General features: G+C 51.2%; 1 protein-coding gene across 8 annotated transcripts; it reads left to right on the forward strand.

Moving 5' to 3' along the window:
• The first annotated feature begins 11 nt into the window (after positions 1-11).
• Golga2 (golgi autoantigen, golgin subfamily a, 2) lies at positions 12-19,638 on the forward strand. Of its 8 annotated transcripts, NM_133852.3 has the most exons (27): positions 51-121; positions 3,818-3,940; positions 5,040-5,120; positions 8,351-8,446; positions 8,690-8,733; positions 8,833-8,896; positions 9,246-9,302; positions 9,479-9,559; positions 10,325-10,363; positions 10,611-10,673; positions 10,757-10,850; positions 10,929-11,035; positions 13,410-13,468; positions 13,867-14,008; positions 14,428-14,517; positions 14,621-14,728; positions 14,870-14,957; positions 15,309-15,646; positions 15,867-15,980; positions 16,359-16,604; positions 16,684-16,759; positions 16,935-17,020; positions 17,200-17,418; positions 17,498-17,600; positions 17,702-17,808; positions 17,885-18,041; positions 18,131-19,638. In NM_133852.3, exons 1-27 carry the CDS (start codon positions 74-76, stop codon positions 18,343-18,345), a joined length of 3,045 nt encoding a protein of 1,014 aa, NP_598613.3. In that variant the 5' UTR covers positions 51-73; the 3' UTR covers positions 18,346-19,638. The 8 variants fall into 8 exon arrangements, with proteins under 8 accessions (XP_017174848.1, XP_006498554.1, NP_598613.3 ...); XM_017319359.2 differs by lacking the exon at positions 8,351-8,446 and having other exon boundaries at positions 12-121; positions 18,131-19,126; NM_001362695.2 differs by lacking the exon at positions 9,479-9,559.
• The last annotated feature ends 474 nt before the right edge of the window (positions 19,639-20,112 follow it).

Here is a 20,112-nt window from a genome sequence, read left to right on the forward strand (position 1 = left end):
CGGAAGCAGTTTCGCGGTGGCTGCCGGGATCGTGGTGATGTGGCCCCCCCGCTTCCCCCCTCCCCGCCCCGGGATGTCGGAAGAAACCAGGCAGAGCAAATTGGCTGCGGCCAAGAAAAAGGTAAAGCGCTCCGGGTCGCGGCCCCTTGACCCCACCCGAGCTCCTCCAACGGCAGGACCCATGACCAGAGTCCGAGTCTTTCCCGAGACACACGGGTAGAAGAACCCCTCAGCGCCCTGGGCTCCCCCAGTGAAGTCTTCTCAGCCAGCCCCGCCCCCTCAGCAACCCAGCCCCCGCCCTCTCAGTCGCCCCTAGGTGACTTTGGTCAGTGACACAGGGTCTCTTAGCCCCCGGCTCCGGACGCTCCAATCCAGACCTCCCAGGGCACCTGTCTCCAAGGTCCTCGGTCCTGGCCCTGTAGGCGACTCGGGCGTTGGTAGTATGGAGTGGAATGTAGTTACGTCACAGTCCCCCCTCGAAACTGTCATTACTACTCCGAGTCTGGTTTGGATTGCTCCACCTGCTCACCTAATGTTGTTGCCCCTTTTCCCGTTTCTCTGGTGGAGAACCCATTTCCACCTGGAAGGGAGCCCAAGTGTGGAATCTAGTGCGGAGACGCTGTAGGCGCCCGCATTCCCTTAACTTAGCATTAGTGTGAGCACAACACTGTCAGCACCCCTTGCTGACATGGATTGGTTTGGTTTGGATTTGGTTGTCTGCTCTCTAGAGAGACTGTAATCTCTCTGGAGCAAAACGCATGTTATAGTGTTGATCAGTGTCTTGGGGAACTGAACTTAACTTAAAATTCAGCCAGAATGTCTTTTCCAACTGGGGTGGTGAGAAGCACGGGATGCGGGTGAGGCATCTCACGGGAAACATCACTTTCCCATGCTTCTTTTGAGAGAAAAAAACCATAAAAGTCTGGTTTGGCATTTTCATAGATTTGTAGAGACTTCTCTCTGCGATGACAAGGGCTGTGCCCTTTCTGTTCCCATGTTCACTAAAGCCGTGGCTTCACGGTTTCTGCCCTTCTGTCATGTTGTAAACTTAGGAAGCAGGTTTAGGAAGTACTGCGGTGTACCTTTAGTATGTGTTGCTAAAACGGCCCCAGTGGAGTTAGGAGTGGAGCTGAGTTGTTAGGGTGTTTGTTTAGTATATACAAGGGCCTGTTCAGTACTCAGCGTAGTTTGCAAGAGTGGTGGCCTACCATGTATGAGGCTCTGGCTTGGATCCTGCAATGGCATTAGCTGGGCAGAGCAATGCATGCCTCTAATTTCCAAGACTGGAGGTAGAGGCAGAAGGATCAGGCCTTCAAGGTTATTTTTGTCTATATATGGAATTTGAGACCAGCTTGGTATATGGCATACCCAATATTGGGGCTGGAGAGAGGTTCAGCAGGTAAAAGCACTTGTTGCTCTTGCAGAGGACCTGGGTATAGCTCCCTTCACCCACAAGTCAGCTAACAACTATCTCAGCTAACTCCCTGGCTAGATGTTGTATATTATGCCCTCTTCTGGCCAATTAGGTTACTGCATGTACATGATGTACAGACATACATGTAAGCAAAAACAAACAACTACCCTCATATACATACAATCTTTTTAAAAATTAAATTAGATTTTGTGTTTGTTTTTGAGACAAGGTCTGTGTATTCCTGGCTGGCCCTGAACTCAGATATGCCTTTCTCTACCTGCCTAGTACTGGGTGAAAGGTGTAGGCCACCAAACCCAGCAATCCTGGTTTGTTTGTTTTCTTTTTTGAAGGGAAGCTGTATATATATGACTCAGTATTAGAATGCTGGGCTCTCATGCATAATGCTCCAGGTTCAGTCCCCAGCACTGCAACAACAACAAAGAAACCATTGATGTACTGGGCAGTGGTGGTGCACGCCTTTAATCCCAGCACTCGGGAGGCAGAGGCAGGTGGATTTCTGAGTTCGAGGCCAGTCTGGTCTACAGAGTGAGTTCCAGGACAGCCAGGGCTACACAGAGAAACCCTGTCTCGAAAAACCAAAAACCAAACCAAAACCCTCATTGACGTGAAGTTGCATTGAGAGTACTTTGGCTTTTGACAGTGCGATGGCTCATGGGTAGAGTATTTCCACACAAGCAAGGGGACCTGGGTTTGGATTTCCTAGATTCTATATAAAACCAGACATGGCAGCATGAATCTGTAAGCTTAGATGTCTGGCTAGATGAATGGTGGAGACAGAATTTTTAGAAGCTGAGGGGCCATCTAGCCTGGTGTGTGTGGTAATGAGAGACTTGTCTGAGAGTGGGAAAGAGGAAGCAACACTGAGGCTGTCCTCCGACATTGTTGCATGCACCATGACATAGCTATGTATCCTTTCTCACAGTGTGCATACATATATGTTTCCTCTGACAATCCTGTATATGTCATAACATGCATGTGTTCAGGCACACACACACATACACACACACACACACACATATGTTATAAGGATATGGTCTTTGAGAATTATTCCCAGCACAGACATGACGGTTCACAATCATCTGTGATTCCGGTTCCAAGGGTTCATGCTCTTCTGAACTCTGTGTGCACCAGGTATACATGTAGTACGCGCGCGTGCACATACACACACACACACACACACGGGCAAAACACTCATGCACATAAAATATACTTAAAAATAAATAAGAATAAAGACGGTCTTCTGTTATATAGTTGCTTGGCCTGGAACTTGCTATGTAGACCAGGCTAGTCTTATCTCATCATAGATATCCCTCCGCCTCTGCTTTGAGGGCTAGGATTAAAGGGGAGCACCACCATGCTAGCAAGAGAAAATGTCTGAAAAGAGGAGTGGGGTTTAAGGTCCAGGATACATAGTTCTTGTCTAGTAGTTCATGTGTTTGCCTGTTGTCTTTGGAGTCTGGGGATCACTGGGGAGCCCAGGCTGGCTCCCCTCTCATGCCTCCTGCCTCTCCCAGGAGTTGGGATTATAGATAGGTGACAGCACACCCAGCCAATTCCTGCCAACTAAATGTTTACTCTCTGGTCTCTACCTTTAGATTTTTCCCTTTGGGAGCTGCAAACCCCAGAGCAGGGCATCAGAAGATTTGAGTTTAGATTCCGTGTTTGCCTCTGTGTGTATGTGTATGGGCATGTGTGTATGTTGCTGGAATGGAATTTAGGGCCTCTTGAATGCTAGCCAAGTATTCCACTGAGCTACATTCCCAACCCAATTACTACCTTTTTAGCCATGCCATTTCTTCTGCCATTAAGAGGTCATTATTATATCTTGTAGACTCGTGGTACCATTACATGAGACTTACGTACATAAGAGTATTTTTATCGGGCCCTGGAGAGATGGCTCATCAAATAAGAGCACTAAGTGTTCTTCCAGAGGACCTGGGTTTGGTTCTCAGCACCTACATGACAGATTGAAACTACCTGTAACTCCAAGATCTGACACCCTCACACAGATAATACATGCAGGCAAAACACCAATGTACATTTTTTTTAAAGTATTTTTATAAAAACAGCATAGAAAGAGACCAGGCATGAAATATTCCACTCTGTAATCTAATTTGCACAAGGGCCTAGGCCTGATTTCCAGGACTGTAGAAACCAAGTATGGTGGCACCTGCTCCTGGTGCGTTTAGAAGTTCAGGCAGGAAGATCAGATGTTCATAGTCATCCACATAGTGAGTTAGTGCCCAGCCTGGGATACGTGAGACTGACTCAGATGGCACATACAGAAACACGAAGCAAAGAGCTCAATAAACTAGAGGCTGGAGTAGAGGCTGTGAGTGTGAGGCAGATGGCTCTCATTTCTCTCTGTTCTCCTTTCCACAGCTGAGAGAGTATCAGCAGAAGAACAGCCCGGGTGTTCCTGCAGGAGCAAAGAAGAAGAAAAAGATTAAAAATGGCCATAGCCCAGAGAGACCCACTGCCAGTGACTGTCAGTCACCAGAGAATGTGAGTCTTGGCCAACAGAGTCCTGTGGAATGGGGGCAGGTGGGAAGAAGCGGGGAGGGCTGTGGTTCAAGTGGAAATGTCAGGTGCTGGTTAAAAAGTCTGGCTTTGAGGGCTTGTTGCCTAGTTCAATGGTAATGAACTAGGGCTCATCTCACAATGGCCCTGGGTTTTATCTCAGCACAGGAAAAATTAAATCTGAGTCTGAATTCTATCTCTCCATCAGTTGGCAATATGATAACTTTAGGGCAAGTTGGTTAAACTCTCTGAGCCTCTTTTTACATAGCTGTACAATAGCGGTAATATTTTTAATGTGTATCTATAAAGATTAAGTGAAGTTTATTGCGGTTGTTTTTCTATTAATTCCCCTAGTGGAGGGTCTGCTGTGGAGTTAACAGTGAGCTAATAGGTACCGCTTGATTTTCTTGGTTTGGGGTAGAAATCAGACCAGAGGGAACATCATTGCTCTCATACTTCTGAAACGCAGCCATCTGTAAGAGATTTGAGTGTTAAGTCCATCATTGTCGTGAGCTTGCTGGGTTACCTCAGGAAAGTCACACACACACACACACACACACACACACACACACACTTCCTTCATCTGACAGGATGATGGTGGACTAGCTTATTGTCTTACAGACTCTCTTTTTAGCTGTACTGTAGCTGTGTAAAAGTGAAGTCTTATTTGAGAGTCAGGTTTTAAGGTGGCCTTGGGGACTGGGGCCTTTGCAGATTGCTCCCTGTAATCCTGGGTGTGTGGAAAGGGTCTTGTGTATGTTGAGTTGCTGCATTGGTCAGGTGTATTGACTCCATCCCTTGGGGACTCTTGCTTACTCTGAGGGCTGCCTCTGACAAGGCAGCAGGTGGCTGCTTGGAAGGATGGCACAGGCCTGGGTATTGATCTGTGCTCCTGAGTGTTCCATCTCCCTGACTGTTTCTCTTCTTCCTGCCCTGACTTTCTTACTTCCCCACCCCTCCCTGCCCCCCTCCTCCCTCCCTCCCTCCTTCCCTCCCTCCCTCCCTCCCTCTCTCTCTCTCTCTCTCTCTCTCTCTCTCATCCCTCCTCCCTCCTCCCCCCTTTTTCCCTTCTTGCCTGCTGTAGATTAAGGACATTCTGAAGGTGCTGGTGTCCGACCTTAACCGTTCCAATGGGGTCTCACTCCCCCCATTAGACAAGAGGAAGGTGAGGCAGTACTGAGCGAGACTCCCTCTGGCTTGCTCTCCCAGCCATGCATGCCACAGAGGCCTCCCTGCTTTGGGGACCCTCTGCCACTGGCTCACTTTGTGTTGCCTCAGTTAACCATCAGCTCCTGTGTCTGCTTTGTCAACTGCTTGCTTGATTGGGTTCTTTTCTTTCCCTGTATCATTTCTCATCTTAGAGAAGATGAGACCCACCTTGAAAGTTAAAGCTAACTGGGGAAACAACTTTCAGATCGGATGTTTATGAATGAGACTAGAGTTTATGACTGCCTAGCATGGTACTGTCAGACTGGGACAGATGGAACACAAAAACACCTTTCAGGTCTTGTCCTCTGGGCATCTGTCTCTAAAAAACTAGACCATAGAAATTTGTGGTTCTTTTTTATGAACTCATTTTAGTTTGAAACTTAGGAACATAAGGTTATGAGAAAGTGAATTTATTGTATAGTTTCTGGGATTAAGACTTTTTTTTTCTAAGAAACCCTCAACAGGCAGTGGTGGCACATGCCTCTATTCTCAATACTCTGAAGGCATAGAGACAGGCAGATCTCTGAGTCTAGGAGGAAGTGGCCATGCCTGGTCTACAAAGTGAGTTCAAGGACAACTAGAGCTACACAGAGAAACCCTGTCTTGAATAAAAAAAAAATGAAGAGAAACTAACTGCGAAAAATGTAAACTTAACTAACAAATGAGTGACCAGGAGAAGCTGCCCTCAGTCTCTCTGAAAACTCAGTGGACTGAATTCTTGATAGGAAAGGCACTTTGCTAAACAGTGACAAAACAGATGAGCAAGCCAGGCGCAGTAGTCCATGCCTGTGAGCCCAGCGCTCCAGAGACTGAGGCAAGAGGACGGCAAGCCCAAGCCAGCCTGGGCTGCATCTCGAGAGCCAGTCTCAAGCCAATAGCAGACTAGATGCACAGGACAAGAGTCACGTGACCTCCAGGATGCCTCACATAGGGACAGGAGCGCTGGTTCCCAGTGGACTCGAGGCTGGGGAAGGGACATTTGTAGCTGCTTCGATGGTGAAAGATGAGCTGACAGGCAGGCACAGTTCAGACACGGAGCATCCAAGTGCAACAGGACCTGTGTCGCAGGGCTGAGAGTTGGCCTCCTGGACATAACTTAGTACTTCAGTTTACATGTGCCAGGGGACATGTGCCAAACAAAAGGAGCAGGCTTCTGTCCAACTGAAGGAGTGGTCTGAGCCAAGGCCATGTCCTGTTATTCTGGGGACTCGCAGACTGGCGTTGGCTCTTTTCCGCTAACAGAGCTGATGCTGGGCAGGTGCTGCAGTCTGCTCAGGTGCTGGGCCTCAGTACTCAGCTCAGAAATGGCACATTGTGTGTATGGGAATGGGGGACACATATTTGGTGTTTGTTGTGCTATGGATTCACACAGCCCGGGCTCTGGTTTCCCCTTCAGGAAATACTCACCAGAGCACCCCACCCCCCACCCCCCGTCCAGAAGTGAAGACTTTCCTTGTGTTTTTGAAAACTTTCTAGAATTAGTAACTGATTTTCTACTCCAGGAGTAAAGGAGATTAATATCTCCTGAGAAGAGATAAAACAGGAAGTTATGGAAGATAAAAGTCCTTTCTGATGGGATGGGGCATTTTGAGGAGAGTGAAAACTCTGTAAGAACTCCATGCTTAGCTGTAAGACTTAAACTCGAAAAGTTACATGGTTGCCAAAAAGCATTTGAGTCTCCCAGCAGTGCTTAGTGTCCTATCCTTGCGGTTCCTGCTTTTGGGAAGCTGAGGCAAAAAGGAGGTCTCTAGTCTGAGGTCAGCCTGGGCTCTGTGGCAATTCTGAGGCAAGCATGAATTTTAGAGAGACCCCGTTTCAACACCTAGAGAACCAAAAGGTACTCAGAAAAACATTTTTATTTATTTTTTGCCTTTCTGAACATTGTCAGTCTTAGAGATGAATGTTCCTAGGATGCCACAAGGGACCCAGAGCCTAGAAGGGTCTATTGCTGGGAGTGCCACACCTCCAGAATGTCATAGGCGTGGCCAGCTGCCACTGAGCCCCTGGTCTTACCTGTTAGACTCAACTGTAGATGTTGTCAAGGCAGCACCTATGGGTGATTCAGAACTGACAGTCACATGAGTTGTAGGGGTGTGGTCACAGTAACCCTGAAGAGAGTGAAGCTCACAATGAGTTCTCAGAGGTTCTTTCTCGCTTGCTCAAAGGAGGAAATTTGGTCAGCATCCCAAGAGGCTGAGACTGAAGGCTACATAAAGCAAACGGCCCCTTTCTTTGGAGAAAGGCATGGCCACTTCCTCCCAGACCAGCCTTGCTGGACAGGCCTGGACTCTCTGTCCCTCTCCCTTTGTCTTCCCATCCTCTGCCTATCTGGACTGTTGGACATTAGAAGACCTCTAAGCCAGAGACATAGTCTAAGAGTGAAGCCTGAGCTACTGAGCATAGTGGTGCATGCCTTTAATCCTAGCACCTGGGAGGCAGAGGCAGGCAGATCTCTGTTTCAAGGTCAGCCTGGTCTACAGGGTGAGTTCCAGGACAGCAGGGGTTACATAGTGAGGCCCTGTGTCAGAAAATAAAACAAACAAGTGAGGCCTGAGCCTGAAGAGCAACTGGGCCAGCTGGTCAAGCACATAGTTCCTGCCAGGCCAGTGGGGGACTTCCACAAGCTGCCATCTCCGAAATCCTAGGATTGGTCCCTGCCTACATTTCCTAGAAAGCTCACATGATCTCCTAGATACTTCAAGCCAAAGGGCAGCCATTGTTCTCTGCTTTATCCAGTTGTTTCTGAATTGACAAACACAGCCAGTGCGTGGGTCTGGGAGGAGGGAAGGCAGGAAAGCAAGAGAGGGGAGAATGGTTATGTTGACCATGATGTTGAGTCTGTCCCAGAAGCAAGGCCTATAGTCGGGGCAGTTAGCTCTCTGCCTCCTGGACTTGGCACATGTACCTGCTGTGGCTGCCACAGGTCAGAGCTCCAGAGGGAACTAGGTCCTTGGGTGTTCAGGAAGGAGACCCTGCAGCCCCTGCTTTGAGCTCTGGCCCTTCAGAATGCTACTAGGTGACCTGAGGCCTGGGCAGGCCATGTCTGTACCCCAGTAGCTCCCAGCATGTGCGACTGTCCTGTGCCTGCTGCTGTGCTACCCCGCTTGCCCCGTCCCCTCATGTCCATGGCAATGAGGCACCTCTCTCCTCCGTGGTCTTCTGACCCTCTGCTCTGTTCTGTGACAGGTGCCCACAGACCATATTGCTCCTGCACCGCCAACCGCTGCTACTGACACTATGTTTCTTGGTGTCACCCCTTCCCCTGATGCTGACCTCACTCAGGTTTGTGCTTCTCCCCTTTGTCTGTCGCCCTCCTGTCTGCTTCCCAAAGGACTCCCAAAGTTTTTTGAAAACTACTCTATTCAGATAGCTTGGTTCAGGTGTGCTCCTGGAGCCTGGCATGGGGAGGCCAAGATGGAGAACATTTGGGATGATGGGTGTTGAGATGAATTTGGCCTACTGTGTCCCTGTGTGACAGTAAGCAGAAGCTAAATAATGCTACCTTATTTCTTTCTACCCATACAGAGCCATGATGCTGGCAATTGCTCTAACCTCATGGAGGAGACCAAGTAAGTGTTCCCTACTGAGGGAGTCGGGGCAAGCCTCTGCCCATGAGCCCTGTTCCCATCAAACTACCTGCACCCCTGATCTCATGTCTCCTCCCTTAGGACTTTCTCATCGACTGAGAGTCTGCGACAACTTTCTCAACAGCTCAATGGCCTTGTGTCTGAGGTACCACAGGACTGGGACCCAGAAAGAAGGTAGAGAGGAAAGGAAAGTATGTTAGAAAATGAGGTGGGATTCTCAAGAGACTAATTCATGAGAGGCTCTTGTCATACTGGAGAAGACTTGGATTTGGACCACAATGGGCAACGTGATTTTTATCCTGGTGTGGTTTGAGGTGACAGCTGTTGAGCGGCGAGGTTGAGCCATGGCGGGAAAAGAGCCATAAGGAGTGGCACAAAGGGGGTGTGAGTGAGCAGGAAAGGAGATTCTGCTAGTTGAGGGGGAAGTAGGAGGCTGCAGGGATTAGACATTGAGGGTCACAGAGCATCTCCATGTGAGGTATTGTCTCTCCTAGTCTACATCCTACATCAACGGGGAGGGCCTCACATCTTCCAACATGAAGGAACTGGAGGTGAGTGGCCTGGACTCATGGCCCAGCAACCCTTTACGCCAACAGCCTATCTCCTCCTACAGGGACCTGGGTGCCCGCTGCCAGCTGAGACAGCCCACCACCCCCACCCCTAATGATGCTCTCTCTACCTTTCCCCCCATCCCTCCTCCAACTCCTCCTCTCTGCATGCGCCTCAGAACCGGTACCAAGAGCTAGCAGTAGCCCTGGACTCCAGCTATGTAACAAACAAACAACTCAGTAGCACGATAGAGGAATTGGTAAGAGTCCAGTGGGGTCCCTGATTCTTGCTGCCAGTCCTGGGCTTCAGTTTCCCCTTTGGGCTCTGAAGAAAGGGACTAGGGGGCCCCTGGGACCAAGGGGAATGGAAAACCTGGGGCTTGAGTCTCAGCTGGAGGCACCCAGAGCATAGAGCATGCAGCATGGATCTTGTGGCTCTCCTCTCTGCCTCCACTCTGTACTGCAGACTCATCCTGAGTCCTCGCCCTACTTGTCCTGAGCTCGGTGCCTCCAGTAGAGGGGAACACAACCCCAGTTGGTTGTCAGGACCCCATGTCCTATTGGCTTAGCCCCTCATTTGCTCTTTGATTTTGGCCACACCACTCCCTGGGTTTGAGTTTCCTGTTAGCAGATTTGGAGTGGGTCAGAGACCTCTGTCTACTCTGAAGAGGCAAGAGTTGGAAAGCTCATTGACTCATCAGAAACAAGTGCTCTCCCATTCATCTCTTGGTTGTGCCCACAAGACACGCTCAGTTTTAATTCGACACACTCTGCCAAGTCCCAAGTTGGCAGAGGGTAGTCATCTTTCTCACACTTGTTTCTAGAGTTACTCTCCTTTACTGTGAACCCAGTTGCACAGTTGTGAGTGAGAGGCAGGGAGAATAAATACCCTGGGAGCTTGAGGAATTGGTTAGCTCATGGACCCATGTGGCTCTGAGCACCTTTCTCAAATCCATCCTCCCGTTCGGTCTGGGGTGTCATGAAAGGGGCCAGGCCTAGTCCGCTTCCTTTGACTCTTCCCACAGAAACAACAGAACCAAGACACTCTGGATCAACTGGAGAAAGTAATGTGATAGATTCTATGTTCGCTCTTTTCATGACTGATGGGGGTTGGGGAGACCTCAGAGGTGCAGGCTTCGGTCTTGCTTTCTTCTATCCTGGAGAAGACTCACCCCACAGGGTGTCCTCCATAGGATCTTTGATAACCTGACCTCATGGTGTGCCTGTCCTGGTGTCTTTGTCTTTCTGGGGGCTCGTCCCTTGGGCCACCCCTGCTTCCCCACTAAGAGCTGTACTTCCTTGTGCCTGCAGGAGAAGAAGGATTATCAGCAGAAGCTGGCAAAGGAGCAGGGCTCTCTCAGGGAACAGCTGCAGGTGAGAGGTCTGGGCAGTGTCCCCGAGTTCTCTGGAGAGTGTTGCTCTCCCTTCTCTCAGCATTGGTGGCCTTTTCTCCAAAGGTTCACATTCAGACCATAGGCATCCTGGTGTCTGAGAAGGCAGAATTACAGACGGCCCTGGCCCACACTCAGCAAGCAGCCAGGCAGAAAGCAGGTAAGGCCTGGGAACCCTTCCGCCTGTACTGATGCTGCGGCGGGCCCGAGGGCTCCATCTGGACCTCTCTTGTTCCAGGAGAGTCGGAGGATCTTGCCAGCCGACTACAGTCCTCCCGACAGCGTGTGGGAGAGCTGGAGCGGACACTGTCTACCGTGTCAACGCAACAGAAACAGGCAGACAGGGTAAGACAGGTCGATTCTCTGGCCATCAGCAGCTTCCTGGTGGACAGTGAGCCTGAAGGGCTTTGCTGCATGGCCGGGTGTCTCACAGCATACACCACGCCAATTCTTGCTGCTTTTGTTGTGTGGTTGGTAAAAGCAACCTGGGGGATGGGTACCCTGCTGGGTAACTGGGGACTGTATAAACAAGCACTGAATGCAACACCTAAAGGCAGGTGCCTGCTGTGACCCTGCTGTTTGTCTGTGGCCTTGACCAAGTGCTAAGTGATGGGATGGGTGCTCATCTCTGAACAGATCTTCAGATGGTGCCATTTGTGGAGGGAGAAGAATGTGCGTGTGCAGTGTATGCAAATCATGTCTGAGAGGATTGGTAAACTTGGGTGGGGAGGGTGACTGAATGGCCATCTGTTCAGAGGAGAGCAAGACTGAGATAGAAGTTAAATAAGAGAAGTATCCTCCGCTTATCTGCAGCCCCCAGGGGAAAGGGCCTAGAGAGTTAGACACCCGAAATGTTCAAGTCTCAGCTCTGTTGACCTAAGTGATTTCAGGCCAGCACGTAGACTTTGTGTGCTGTTTCTGCCCAGTGTGGGTGATGGCAACTGTTCTAGATGTGTATGAAGATTGCATGGGATTATTAGCAACAGTGCCTGGTAAGTGCTCAGTGAACAATATTAACAACACCAGTGGTGTCCAAGAGTTCCTGGCCCAATGCTAGCCTGCTGTAAATGTCAATTTTTTAAAACTTCATAAGGCTCCCACCTTACTGTCCAGAAGCTAAGATCACAGTCTTAGGCCAGCGTATTCAGGTCTCATTCTACCTGACTCATCCCTATGGAGTTTTTAAAAGTATAACTTTATTTACTCTGTGTGTGTGTGTGGGGGGGGGGTGCCTTTATTTATATGCACCAAATGTGTGCCTGGTGCCTACAGAGGGCAGAAGACACTTGGATCCCCTGGAACTGGAGCCATTATGTCAGTGCTGGGAACCGACTGGGGTCTCCTGGAAGAATAACTGTCTGCTCTTTTACTGAGTTTTGTTATTGTTTTTCTCTGTTTTCTATTTATTTTTGTTGAGATGGTTCCCATGTAGCCGTGGATGGCTTGGAACCCTGCCTTTGCCACCGAAGCACTGGGACTAAAGGTGTTTGCCACCACTGCCACCATCCTGCTCATGAGTTCTTATTAAAAAACAACAACAAAAAAGGCATTACTAGTGAGGTGATGGTGGCCCACACCTTTAATATCAGCACTTGAGAGGCAGAGGCAGAGGCAGGCGGATTTCTGAGTTCGAGGCCAGCCTGGTCTACAGAGTGAGTTCCAAGACAGCCAGGGCTACACAGAGAAACCCTGTCTCGAAAAAAATCCAAAAAAAAAAAAAGAGTAGCAGTAGTGGGACTGGAGAGATGGCTCAGCAGTTAAGAGCACTGACTGCTCTTCCAGAGGTCCTGAGTTCAAATCCCAGCAACCACTTGGTGGCTCACAACCATCTGTAATGGGATCCAATTCCCTCTTCTGTTCTGAAGACAGCAACAGTAGTCGTAGTAACAACAACAATAACAACAATAATAATACAAATGAGTGAAGCAGATGGAGTAAAACGTACTTGGAAACCCAGCACTTGGAAGAAAAGGGCAGGAAGATGTGGAGTGAAAGGCCAGCTCCATCTTCATGAGAATATGTCTCCTAAAAACCATGTGACACTGGGGAAGGTGACCATGCCTGTGATCTCAGCACTCGGGAGACTGAGGCTGGAAGGTTCCAAGGCCAGCTTGTAAATTCTAGGCTTACCTGAATCCCTCAGACTGTGTTTGGGAAGAAAAATTAAAAGAGAGCTGGGGTGTTGTTGGTCAGTAATAGAGCAATTGACTGGCTGATACAATGGCTTGAGTTTGATCCCAGCCTTGCAAAAAATAATACTATTATTAATTACAAGCAAAATCTCCAGGGCTGGAGAGATGGCCTGGTAATTAAGAGCACTGACTGCTCTTTCAGAAGACCCATGTGGTGCTTCACAACTTTATATAACTCATGCTTGTGGAGCACAGACATATATGTAGATAAAACACGAATACATATAAAATAAATAAAACAAAGGAACCCTGTCTTAGGTCCCTGAAGGCTATGATCAGTGTAGACCTTTGGTCCCAGCTACTGGGGAGGCTGAGGCAGAAAGACATTTTAGCCCAGGCGTTTGAACCCATCTTAGATAACATAGTGTGACCCCACCTTAAAAACAAAACACACAGAATCACAAATGAAACTTAGAAATGTGATTAGGAAGAGGAAATGTCACTTTGGAATATGACCGTGGCCATTGGTGTTGTGCCAGCTGCTGCTTCAGCCTGCCAGGTCCAGACTCATCTTTCTCTTTCTGCAGTATAACAAGGACCTAACCAAAGAGCGGGATGCCCTCAAGCTGGAGCTGTATAAGAACAGGTAAGAGTGGGAAGGAGGCCGGGCAGTGGTGGCCCATGCCTTTCATTCCTAGCATTTGGGAGGCAGAGGCAGGCAGATTTCTGAGTTCGAGGACAGCCAGGGATACACAAAGAAACCCTGTCTAAAAAAAAAAAAAAAAAAAAAACCGAATGGAAAGGAGGCCAGGCTCTCTGCAGCCTCAGTGTGGAGAGTGGAGACTTAGCCGAGACAGGTTTGGGTCTGTGTAGAGCTGTGCTCTGGTCCCAGCAATGCTCCTGACTCATGCTGTGGCCCCAGGTAACTCAGTCTCTCTGAGTCCTGCTTTGCCCTGTGGCTGTGTGGCAAGGCTCATGCATCACTCTGAAATGTGTTCCTTTCTGTTCTTGGCTCCTTCCTTTCTGCTTTGCCTCTAACCACAGCAAAAGCAATGAGGACCTGAGGCAGCAGAACTCAGAACTGGAAGAGAAACTCCGAGTCCTGGTGGCAGAGAAAGCAGCTGCACAGTTGGGGGTGGAGGAGCTGCAGAAGAAGTTAGAGATGTCAGAGCTGCTGCTGCAGCAGGTGAGAGGTGCAGCCCTCACCCCGAGGCCCAGGCACACAGTCTCTGGTTCCTTGGGGGTGACCTGCAGCCAAATGCTGGACAGTTTAGAACCTCCTCCTCTCCTGTGGTAATATTTACTAATTGTTCAACAGTGGAGCCCTGGCCACACCTTGCTGACCTGTAACTCACCAGGTTAGCCTTGAACTCATGGTAATGAGCCTTCCAAGCACAGAGGTTGCAGGTGTGAGCCCCCACGCCTGTTGAAATGCCTTCATTCTGTTTCATTTAAATGGCCCTTGCAGGAGTCTGCTTAGCTCCTCCTGTCACTTTCTCATAGGGCAATGACCCCAGGTTGTCATCCTAGCTCGCACTCTTGTGGGGAGCACTGCAGCGGAACAGCCCAGGCTCCCAGACCTAACCCCTCATTTCCCTCGCACAGTTTTCTAGTCAGTCTTCGGCCGCAGGCGGTAATGAGCAGTTACAACATGCCATGGAGGAGCGGGCTCAGCTGGAGACCCATGTTAGCCAGGTGTGGATCTGTGGGGGCAGGGGAAGGGCATGACCCCAGATGGCCAAGGGCAGGTGAGGACCAAGGACACAGCCCCAAGTAACGTGTACATTGACCGATGCAGCTGATGGAATCACTGAAGCAGCTCCAGGTGGAGAGAGACCAGTATGCGGAGAACCTAAAAGGAGAGAGTGCCATGTGGCAGCAGAGGGTACAGCAAATGGCGGAGCAGGTGAGGCCTCGCCTCTGGTGTCTTTGCTTTTCCTGAGCATCAGCGTGGTGCAGCTGAGGGGTTCGGGGCTTTGGTTTTGCAGAGGTGGGCCTGGGGATGGATGGTGCCTGGGATCTCTAGCGCCCCCTGTGCCTTGGGCAGGTGCATACACTGAAGGAAGAGAAGGAGCACAGAGAACGGCAGGTACAAGAGCTGGAGACCAGCTTGGCCGCACTCCGGAGTCAGATGGGTGAGTAGCGCAAGGGTGACCTGAGAGCGGGAGTGGCTCAAAGGCCAGTGGCTTCCATAGCCCTGGGGGCAAGGGGGTGTGAGAGCATTGTAATGGGGCAAAAGGTCTCTGTCAGGACTGACCAGGTGACACGCCTTGTCATCTCTTATGTCCCTCTGTGTAAAACAGGGTGGCATGCCTACTGCTATACCTCTGCAGGTGACTGAGCACCACAGAACTATACTAGAGTAGCTTGACACACTTAGCTCATCTGAGACCCTGACAGAAAAGAAGCCAGAGCTTGGGGCAGGGAGCCTGACTCCCAGTAGAGCCAAGAGAGGACCCCCTCACTGTGCCTACTTCCTTTCTCAGAGGAGCCACCGCCTCCAGAGCCTCCAGCTGGGCCCTCCGAGGCGGAAGAGCAGCTGCAGGGAGAGGTCGAGCAGCTGCACAAGGAACTGGAGAGGCTGACGGGACAGCTACGGGCTCAGGTGCAGGACAATGAGAGCCTGAGCCACCTCAACCGGGAGCAGGAGGGGCGTCTGCTGGAGCTGGAGCGGGAGGCCCAGCGCTGGAGCGAGCAGGCCGAGGAGCGCAAGCAGATCCTGGAGAGCATGCAGAGTGACCGCACCACCATCAGCAGAGCACTGTCACAGAACCGAGAGCTGAAGGAGCAGCTGGCCGAGCTGCAGAACGGCTTCGTCAGGCTGGTGCGAATCCTGCAGGCCCTCCTTGCTCACAGGGAATGTAACCCTCAAGGGTGCTGTCCACCTCACATGAGGTGCTAGCTGTCAAAGCACCTCTCAATCCAGAGACCTGTGGTGTGTGGGAATGATCCAGCAGTCTTCCCTGCTCTGTGGGAGGGAGCACACATGCAATTCTGGGGACCCCTGCCACATTAGGTCCTACTGACTGCTGCCTTCTGTCCAGACCAATGAGAACATGGAGATCACCAGTGCGCTGCAGTCAGAGCAGCATGTCAAGAAAGAGCTAGCCCGGAAGCTGGGAGAGCTGCAGGAGAGACTGGGAGAGCTGAAGGAGACGGTAAGGCCTACCACGGGGGGTGCCAGTCATAACAGTCTAACTGCAGCCTGGAGCAGGCAGTCCTGGACTGCTCTTCATCTGTGCCAAGGCCAGAAGCTGCTGTTTATAGTTGTAGGTTATATAAGGCTCTGGGCTCAGGCTGGGTTCACATCCATGTGTTCAAATGCTTCCCATCTCCAAACCCATTCACTGAACTTAAAAGATGAGTTTCCTCAGAGAAGTGTTAAAGGTTAAATGAGAAATGTGCATAAAATATCAGGCACTAGTAGTTAGTGCAGAACAGGGTGGGTTGCTTTCCACTCTTGGCCTAAAGTGATGAGAAAGGTGGGTGTGAGGCTGGTTACAAAGGCACTGCCCTCATTCCTGGCCGTCCTGCAGGTGGAGCTCAAGAGCCAAGAAGCACAGGGTCTACAGGAGCAGCGAGACCAGTGCCTGTCCCACCTGCAGCAGTACGCTGCTGCTTACCAACAGCACTTGGCGGCCTATGAGCAGCTGACCTCTGAGAAGGAGGCAATACACAAGCAGCTTCTGCTGCAGACTCAGCTCATGGACCAGCTGCAGCATGAGGAGGTACAGGGCAAGATGGCAGCCGAGCTGGCCCGCCAGGAGCTGCAGGAGGCCCAGGTGAGGCAGCTGTTAAGGCTGGGCCCAGGGGGAGGACCTGGCCTCCTCTGTGCCTTCTCACTCTTTCCTGGCCCCATAGGAGCGCCTAAAAGCTACCAGCCAGGAGAACCAACAGCTCCAAGCCCAGCTGAGCCTCTTGGTCCTCCCTGGGGAAGGTAAGACCACCCAGGAGGAGAGGACTAGAGTTGATGTATTTGGAGAAGCTTTGATTGGGCTGACCCCAGGGTATTCAGTAGGGATACAGAGGTGGGGCTCTGAGCTCTCTTCCCCTAGCCCACTCAGTCTACCTGATGGGATTATTAGAGGAGACAACCTACTGTCTGCCCCCAGGAGATGTGGACCAGGAGGAAGAAGATGAGGAGGTTCCTCAGTCGAGTCTGGCCATCCCAGAAGACCTAGACAGTAGAGAGGCCATGGTGAGCTGGGCTCTGTCTTGCCCCTTCTCTTTTCTACCTCTGTGGTCCTCGGTTTCCTACCCTCTGACTTCTTTTGATTGCCACTTTGTGCCTGGAAGCCAGTGGTCAGTCTCCCTCTCTGCCCTGCCCCCTTTGTCCTGAGCATTTCCCTGAAAGGCACACCTCCCTCTTGTGTGCAGGTGGCATTCTTTAATGCCGCTATAGCCAGAGCAGAGGAAGAACAGGCCCGACTACGTGTGCAGCTGAAAGAGCAGAAGGCACGTTGCCGGAGTTTGTCTCACTTGGCAGCCCCAGTCCAAAGCAAGCTTGAAAAGGAGGCAGTGGTCCCCAGGAATGTGGATGACTCTGCATCTGAGGAGAGCAATCAGGCCCTACATGTAGCCATGGAGAAGCTGCAGGTGAGTTTGTCTGTGGGGGCTGGGAGTGTGGGGGCCAGCCAGGGCTCCTGAGTCCCTGAGACCTCTGTCTTGGCTCCAGAGCCGCTTCCTGGAGGTCATGCAGGAGAAAGTGGAGCTCAAGGAGAGGGTAGAGGAGCTTGAACATTGCTGCATTCAGCTTTCTGGAGAGACAGACACCATTGGTGAGGTGGAGCCCAGCCCAAGGCAGTGGGGGCTGTGCAGGGGGGTAGACTGGGGGAGCCACAGTGTCTGAGCCTTGTCCACCTGCCTGCCGTCTCCACAGGAGAGTACATTGCCCTTTACCAAAATCAGAGGGCGGTGCTGAAGGCTCGGCATTTGGAGAAGGAAGAATACATCAGCCGGCTGGCTCAGGACAAGGAGGAGATGAAGGTAGGCCTACACTTCTGTAGTCCAGGCCCTGCCTAATCTGGGCTGGGCCCTTCAAGTTGAGCTCCTTTTTCTCCAGGTGAAGCTGCTGGAGCTCCAGGAGCTGGTGTTGAGGCTTGTGAACGAGCGCAATGAATGGCAGGGCAAGTTCCTGGCCGTCTCTCAGAACCCTGGTGACGTGCTCACCCCAGTGCCCACAGGCTCCCAGGAATTTGGTGCTGCTGACCAGCAGGATGGTGAGTAGAGCTGTTGTCTCTTGGGAAGGCACAAAGGGGAGGAGTCCCATGGCGTGCAGAGCCATGACCCCCTCCCCCTTTCTCTAAAGACCTCAGGGAGGTGAGCCTGGCTGACGATATAGAGCCTGCACAAGGAGAGGCAGGGGTACCTGCTCCCCATGAGAACCCTACTGCACAGCAGATCATGCAGCTGCTGCGTGAGATCCAGAACCCCCGGGAGCGGCCAGGCCTGGGTAGCAACCCTTGCATCCCCTTTTTCTACCGTGCCGATGAGAACGACGAGGTGAAGATCATGGTTGTATAAAAGACTGGCGGCCAAAGCCTCAGCAAGGGCAGCCAGAGGTTCTGCCCCAACCCACACCCTTCCTCAGCCACCCTTATCTTTATAATAATAATAAGGTCAGACTCCATCCCCTCCAGGGGCTGGGGAAGTAGCTCAGTTGGTAGAGTGCTTGCCTGCTGTGCACACAGCCTTGGGTCCCCAGTACCTCTGAAAAGGCTGATACCTGTAATTTGAGTGCTTGGGAAGTGGAGGTGGAAGAATCAGCCATCCTCATCTACCTAGTGAGTTTGAGGCCACACTGGGCTACATGCGACCCTGTCTGAAAAAACCAAAAGATCAGGCTCCTATCTTAATGGGGGACACAGACTGGTACAGATCTGCCTCTTAGCCAGGGCAGTTTTACTTTGTAAATTCCTGTTACAGAAAGAACGCCAGAGACTCAGTGATGGAGCAGACTGTGCTGGGTGGCCTGGGGGCTTTCTCACCAAGGAGGGCCTCAGGCCTTACTCAGGACTCTGGGGCAGAACAGAGTGGCAGCATTCTCGTGCCCAGGTGCAGTGCAGGCTGGTAAACTGGCCTAGCATTCAGCAGGGCTTCTAAGTTTTCACCGGCTCAGTCCTCCCTATCCTCCTTTTCCTCCCCGCCCCCATTTTATCTTCATTTTCTTTACGGAGTGTCTCCTGTAGCCCGAGCTGAGCCCCTGCCTCACCGCTGTGCCTGGTGGTTGGCAGTGCTAAGCAGGCACTCTACCAAGTGATTTACCCCCAGCACTCCCTGCCTTTTTCCTTTGTGTGGTGATGCTGGGGATGGAACCCAGGGCACAGCAGGTCCCCAGATCAACTCCCATCTTCTCAGAGGCACTTTAGGGCAGTGGGGCTGGGCAGCACTTCATGGGTCCTCAGGCAGTTGGGGCTAACTGCCTCAGGAAGGCATCCCACTTTGGAGGGCTTCCATCTTTTTGAGGCACTTTGGGACAGGGAAAGTGGGTACCATTCTCTCAGGCCTTATGACAATTGGGGTAACTACGCCAAGCAGGACAGAGGCTGCTGGGGCAGGGTGGCCTTCCCCTCCCCCGGTGTACATATTGTACCTGTGTACTATTTTGTATATACCGGGGTAGGGACACCCCTGTATCATAGTGGAGGTTGGAGCTGGCAAATGGGAAGAGCTTCTAATAATCACTTTGGGCTGGGAACCTTATTTATTGGTAGTGTTAGGTCAGAGGGCAGGAGGCGGAGACAAGGTTGTGGCACCTGCTGATGCAGCTCCTCTTTATTTTGCTTTTTACTTGGGAAATAAATGGATTTAGCCATACTGCTGGGCCTAGGGTGTTCGTCATTGGTTCTGGGGTTAGCCTCAGGCTGGCACTGAGCAGGGAATGTGTCCTGCCTGGAGAGAGCAGGCTTCTGGCCTGTATGGAGCCCAAGGTCTGAAGTGCCTGGCAGGGCTGATTGACACCTATCACCTATACACTGCCTATTGAAGCCTAGGGACCCCAGGGGGAGTACCATGGGGCTACAGGGACAGAGCTTCCTTACTGAGTAAGAGAGTCAAGCCTGACATATAGTATACATAGGTGGGACTCGGGGTGCAGCAACTAAGGGCGCTGACTTCCAGGCCAGGCCTCTTACATTCCGACCCTTCCCCTTAGTCTGTCCACACTAGAGACCTGTTTTGTTCTTTAGGCTGTTCACAGCATCCTGGCTGAGCTCATGATACTGCCCCCTAGTGGTGTAAGCAGGATTCGTAGGATGAGGACCTGCTAAACTCACAAGCACCCTAGCAAGG

The sequence above is a fragment of the Mus musculus genome, chromosome 2 (assembly GCF_000001635.26).
Source record: "Mus musculus strain C57BL/6J chromosome 2, GRCm38.p6 C57BL/6J".
NCBI lineage: Eukaryota > Metazoa > Chordata > Mammalia > Rodentia > Muridae > Mus > Mus musculus.

Bases quoted from the DNA above. Each gene is read 5' to 3' on its own strand.
- Golga2 (NM_133852.3), top strand. From the start codon at position 74: ATGTCGGAAGAAACCAGGCAGAGCAAATTGGCTGCGGCCAAGAAAAAG. The intron at 15,647-15,866 runs GTGCGAATCCTG...CCTTCTGTCCAG, and splicing joins AGAACGGCTTCGTCAGGCTG to ACCAATGAGAACATGGAGAT. The intron at 16,760-16,934 runs GTAAGACCACCC...GTCTGCCCCCAG, and splicing joins CTTGGTCCTCCCTGGGGAAG to GAGATGTGGACCAGGAGGAA.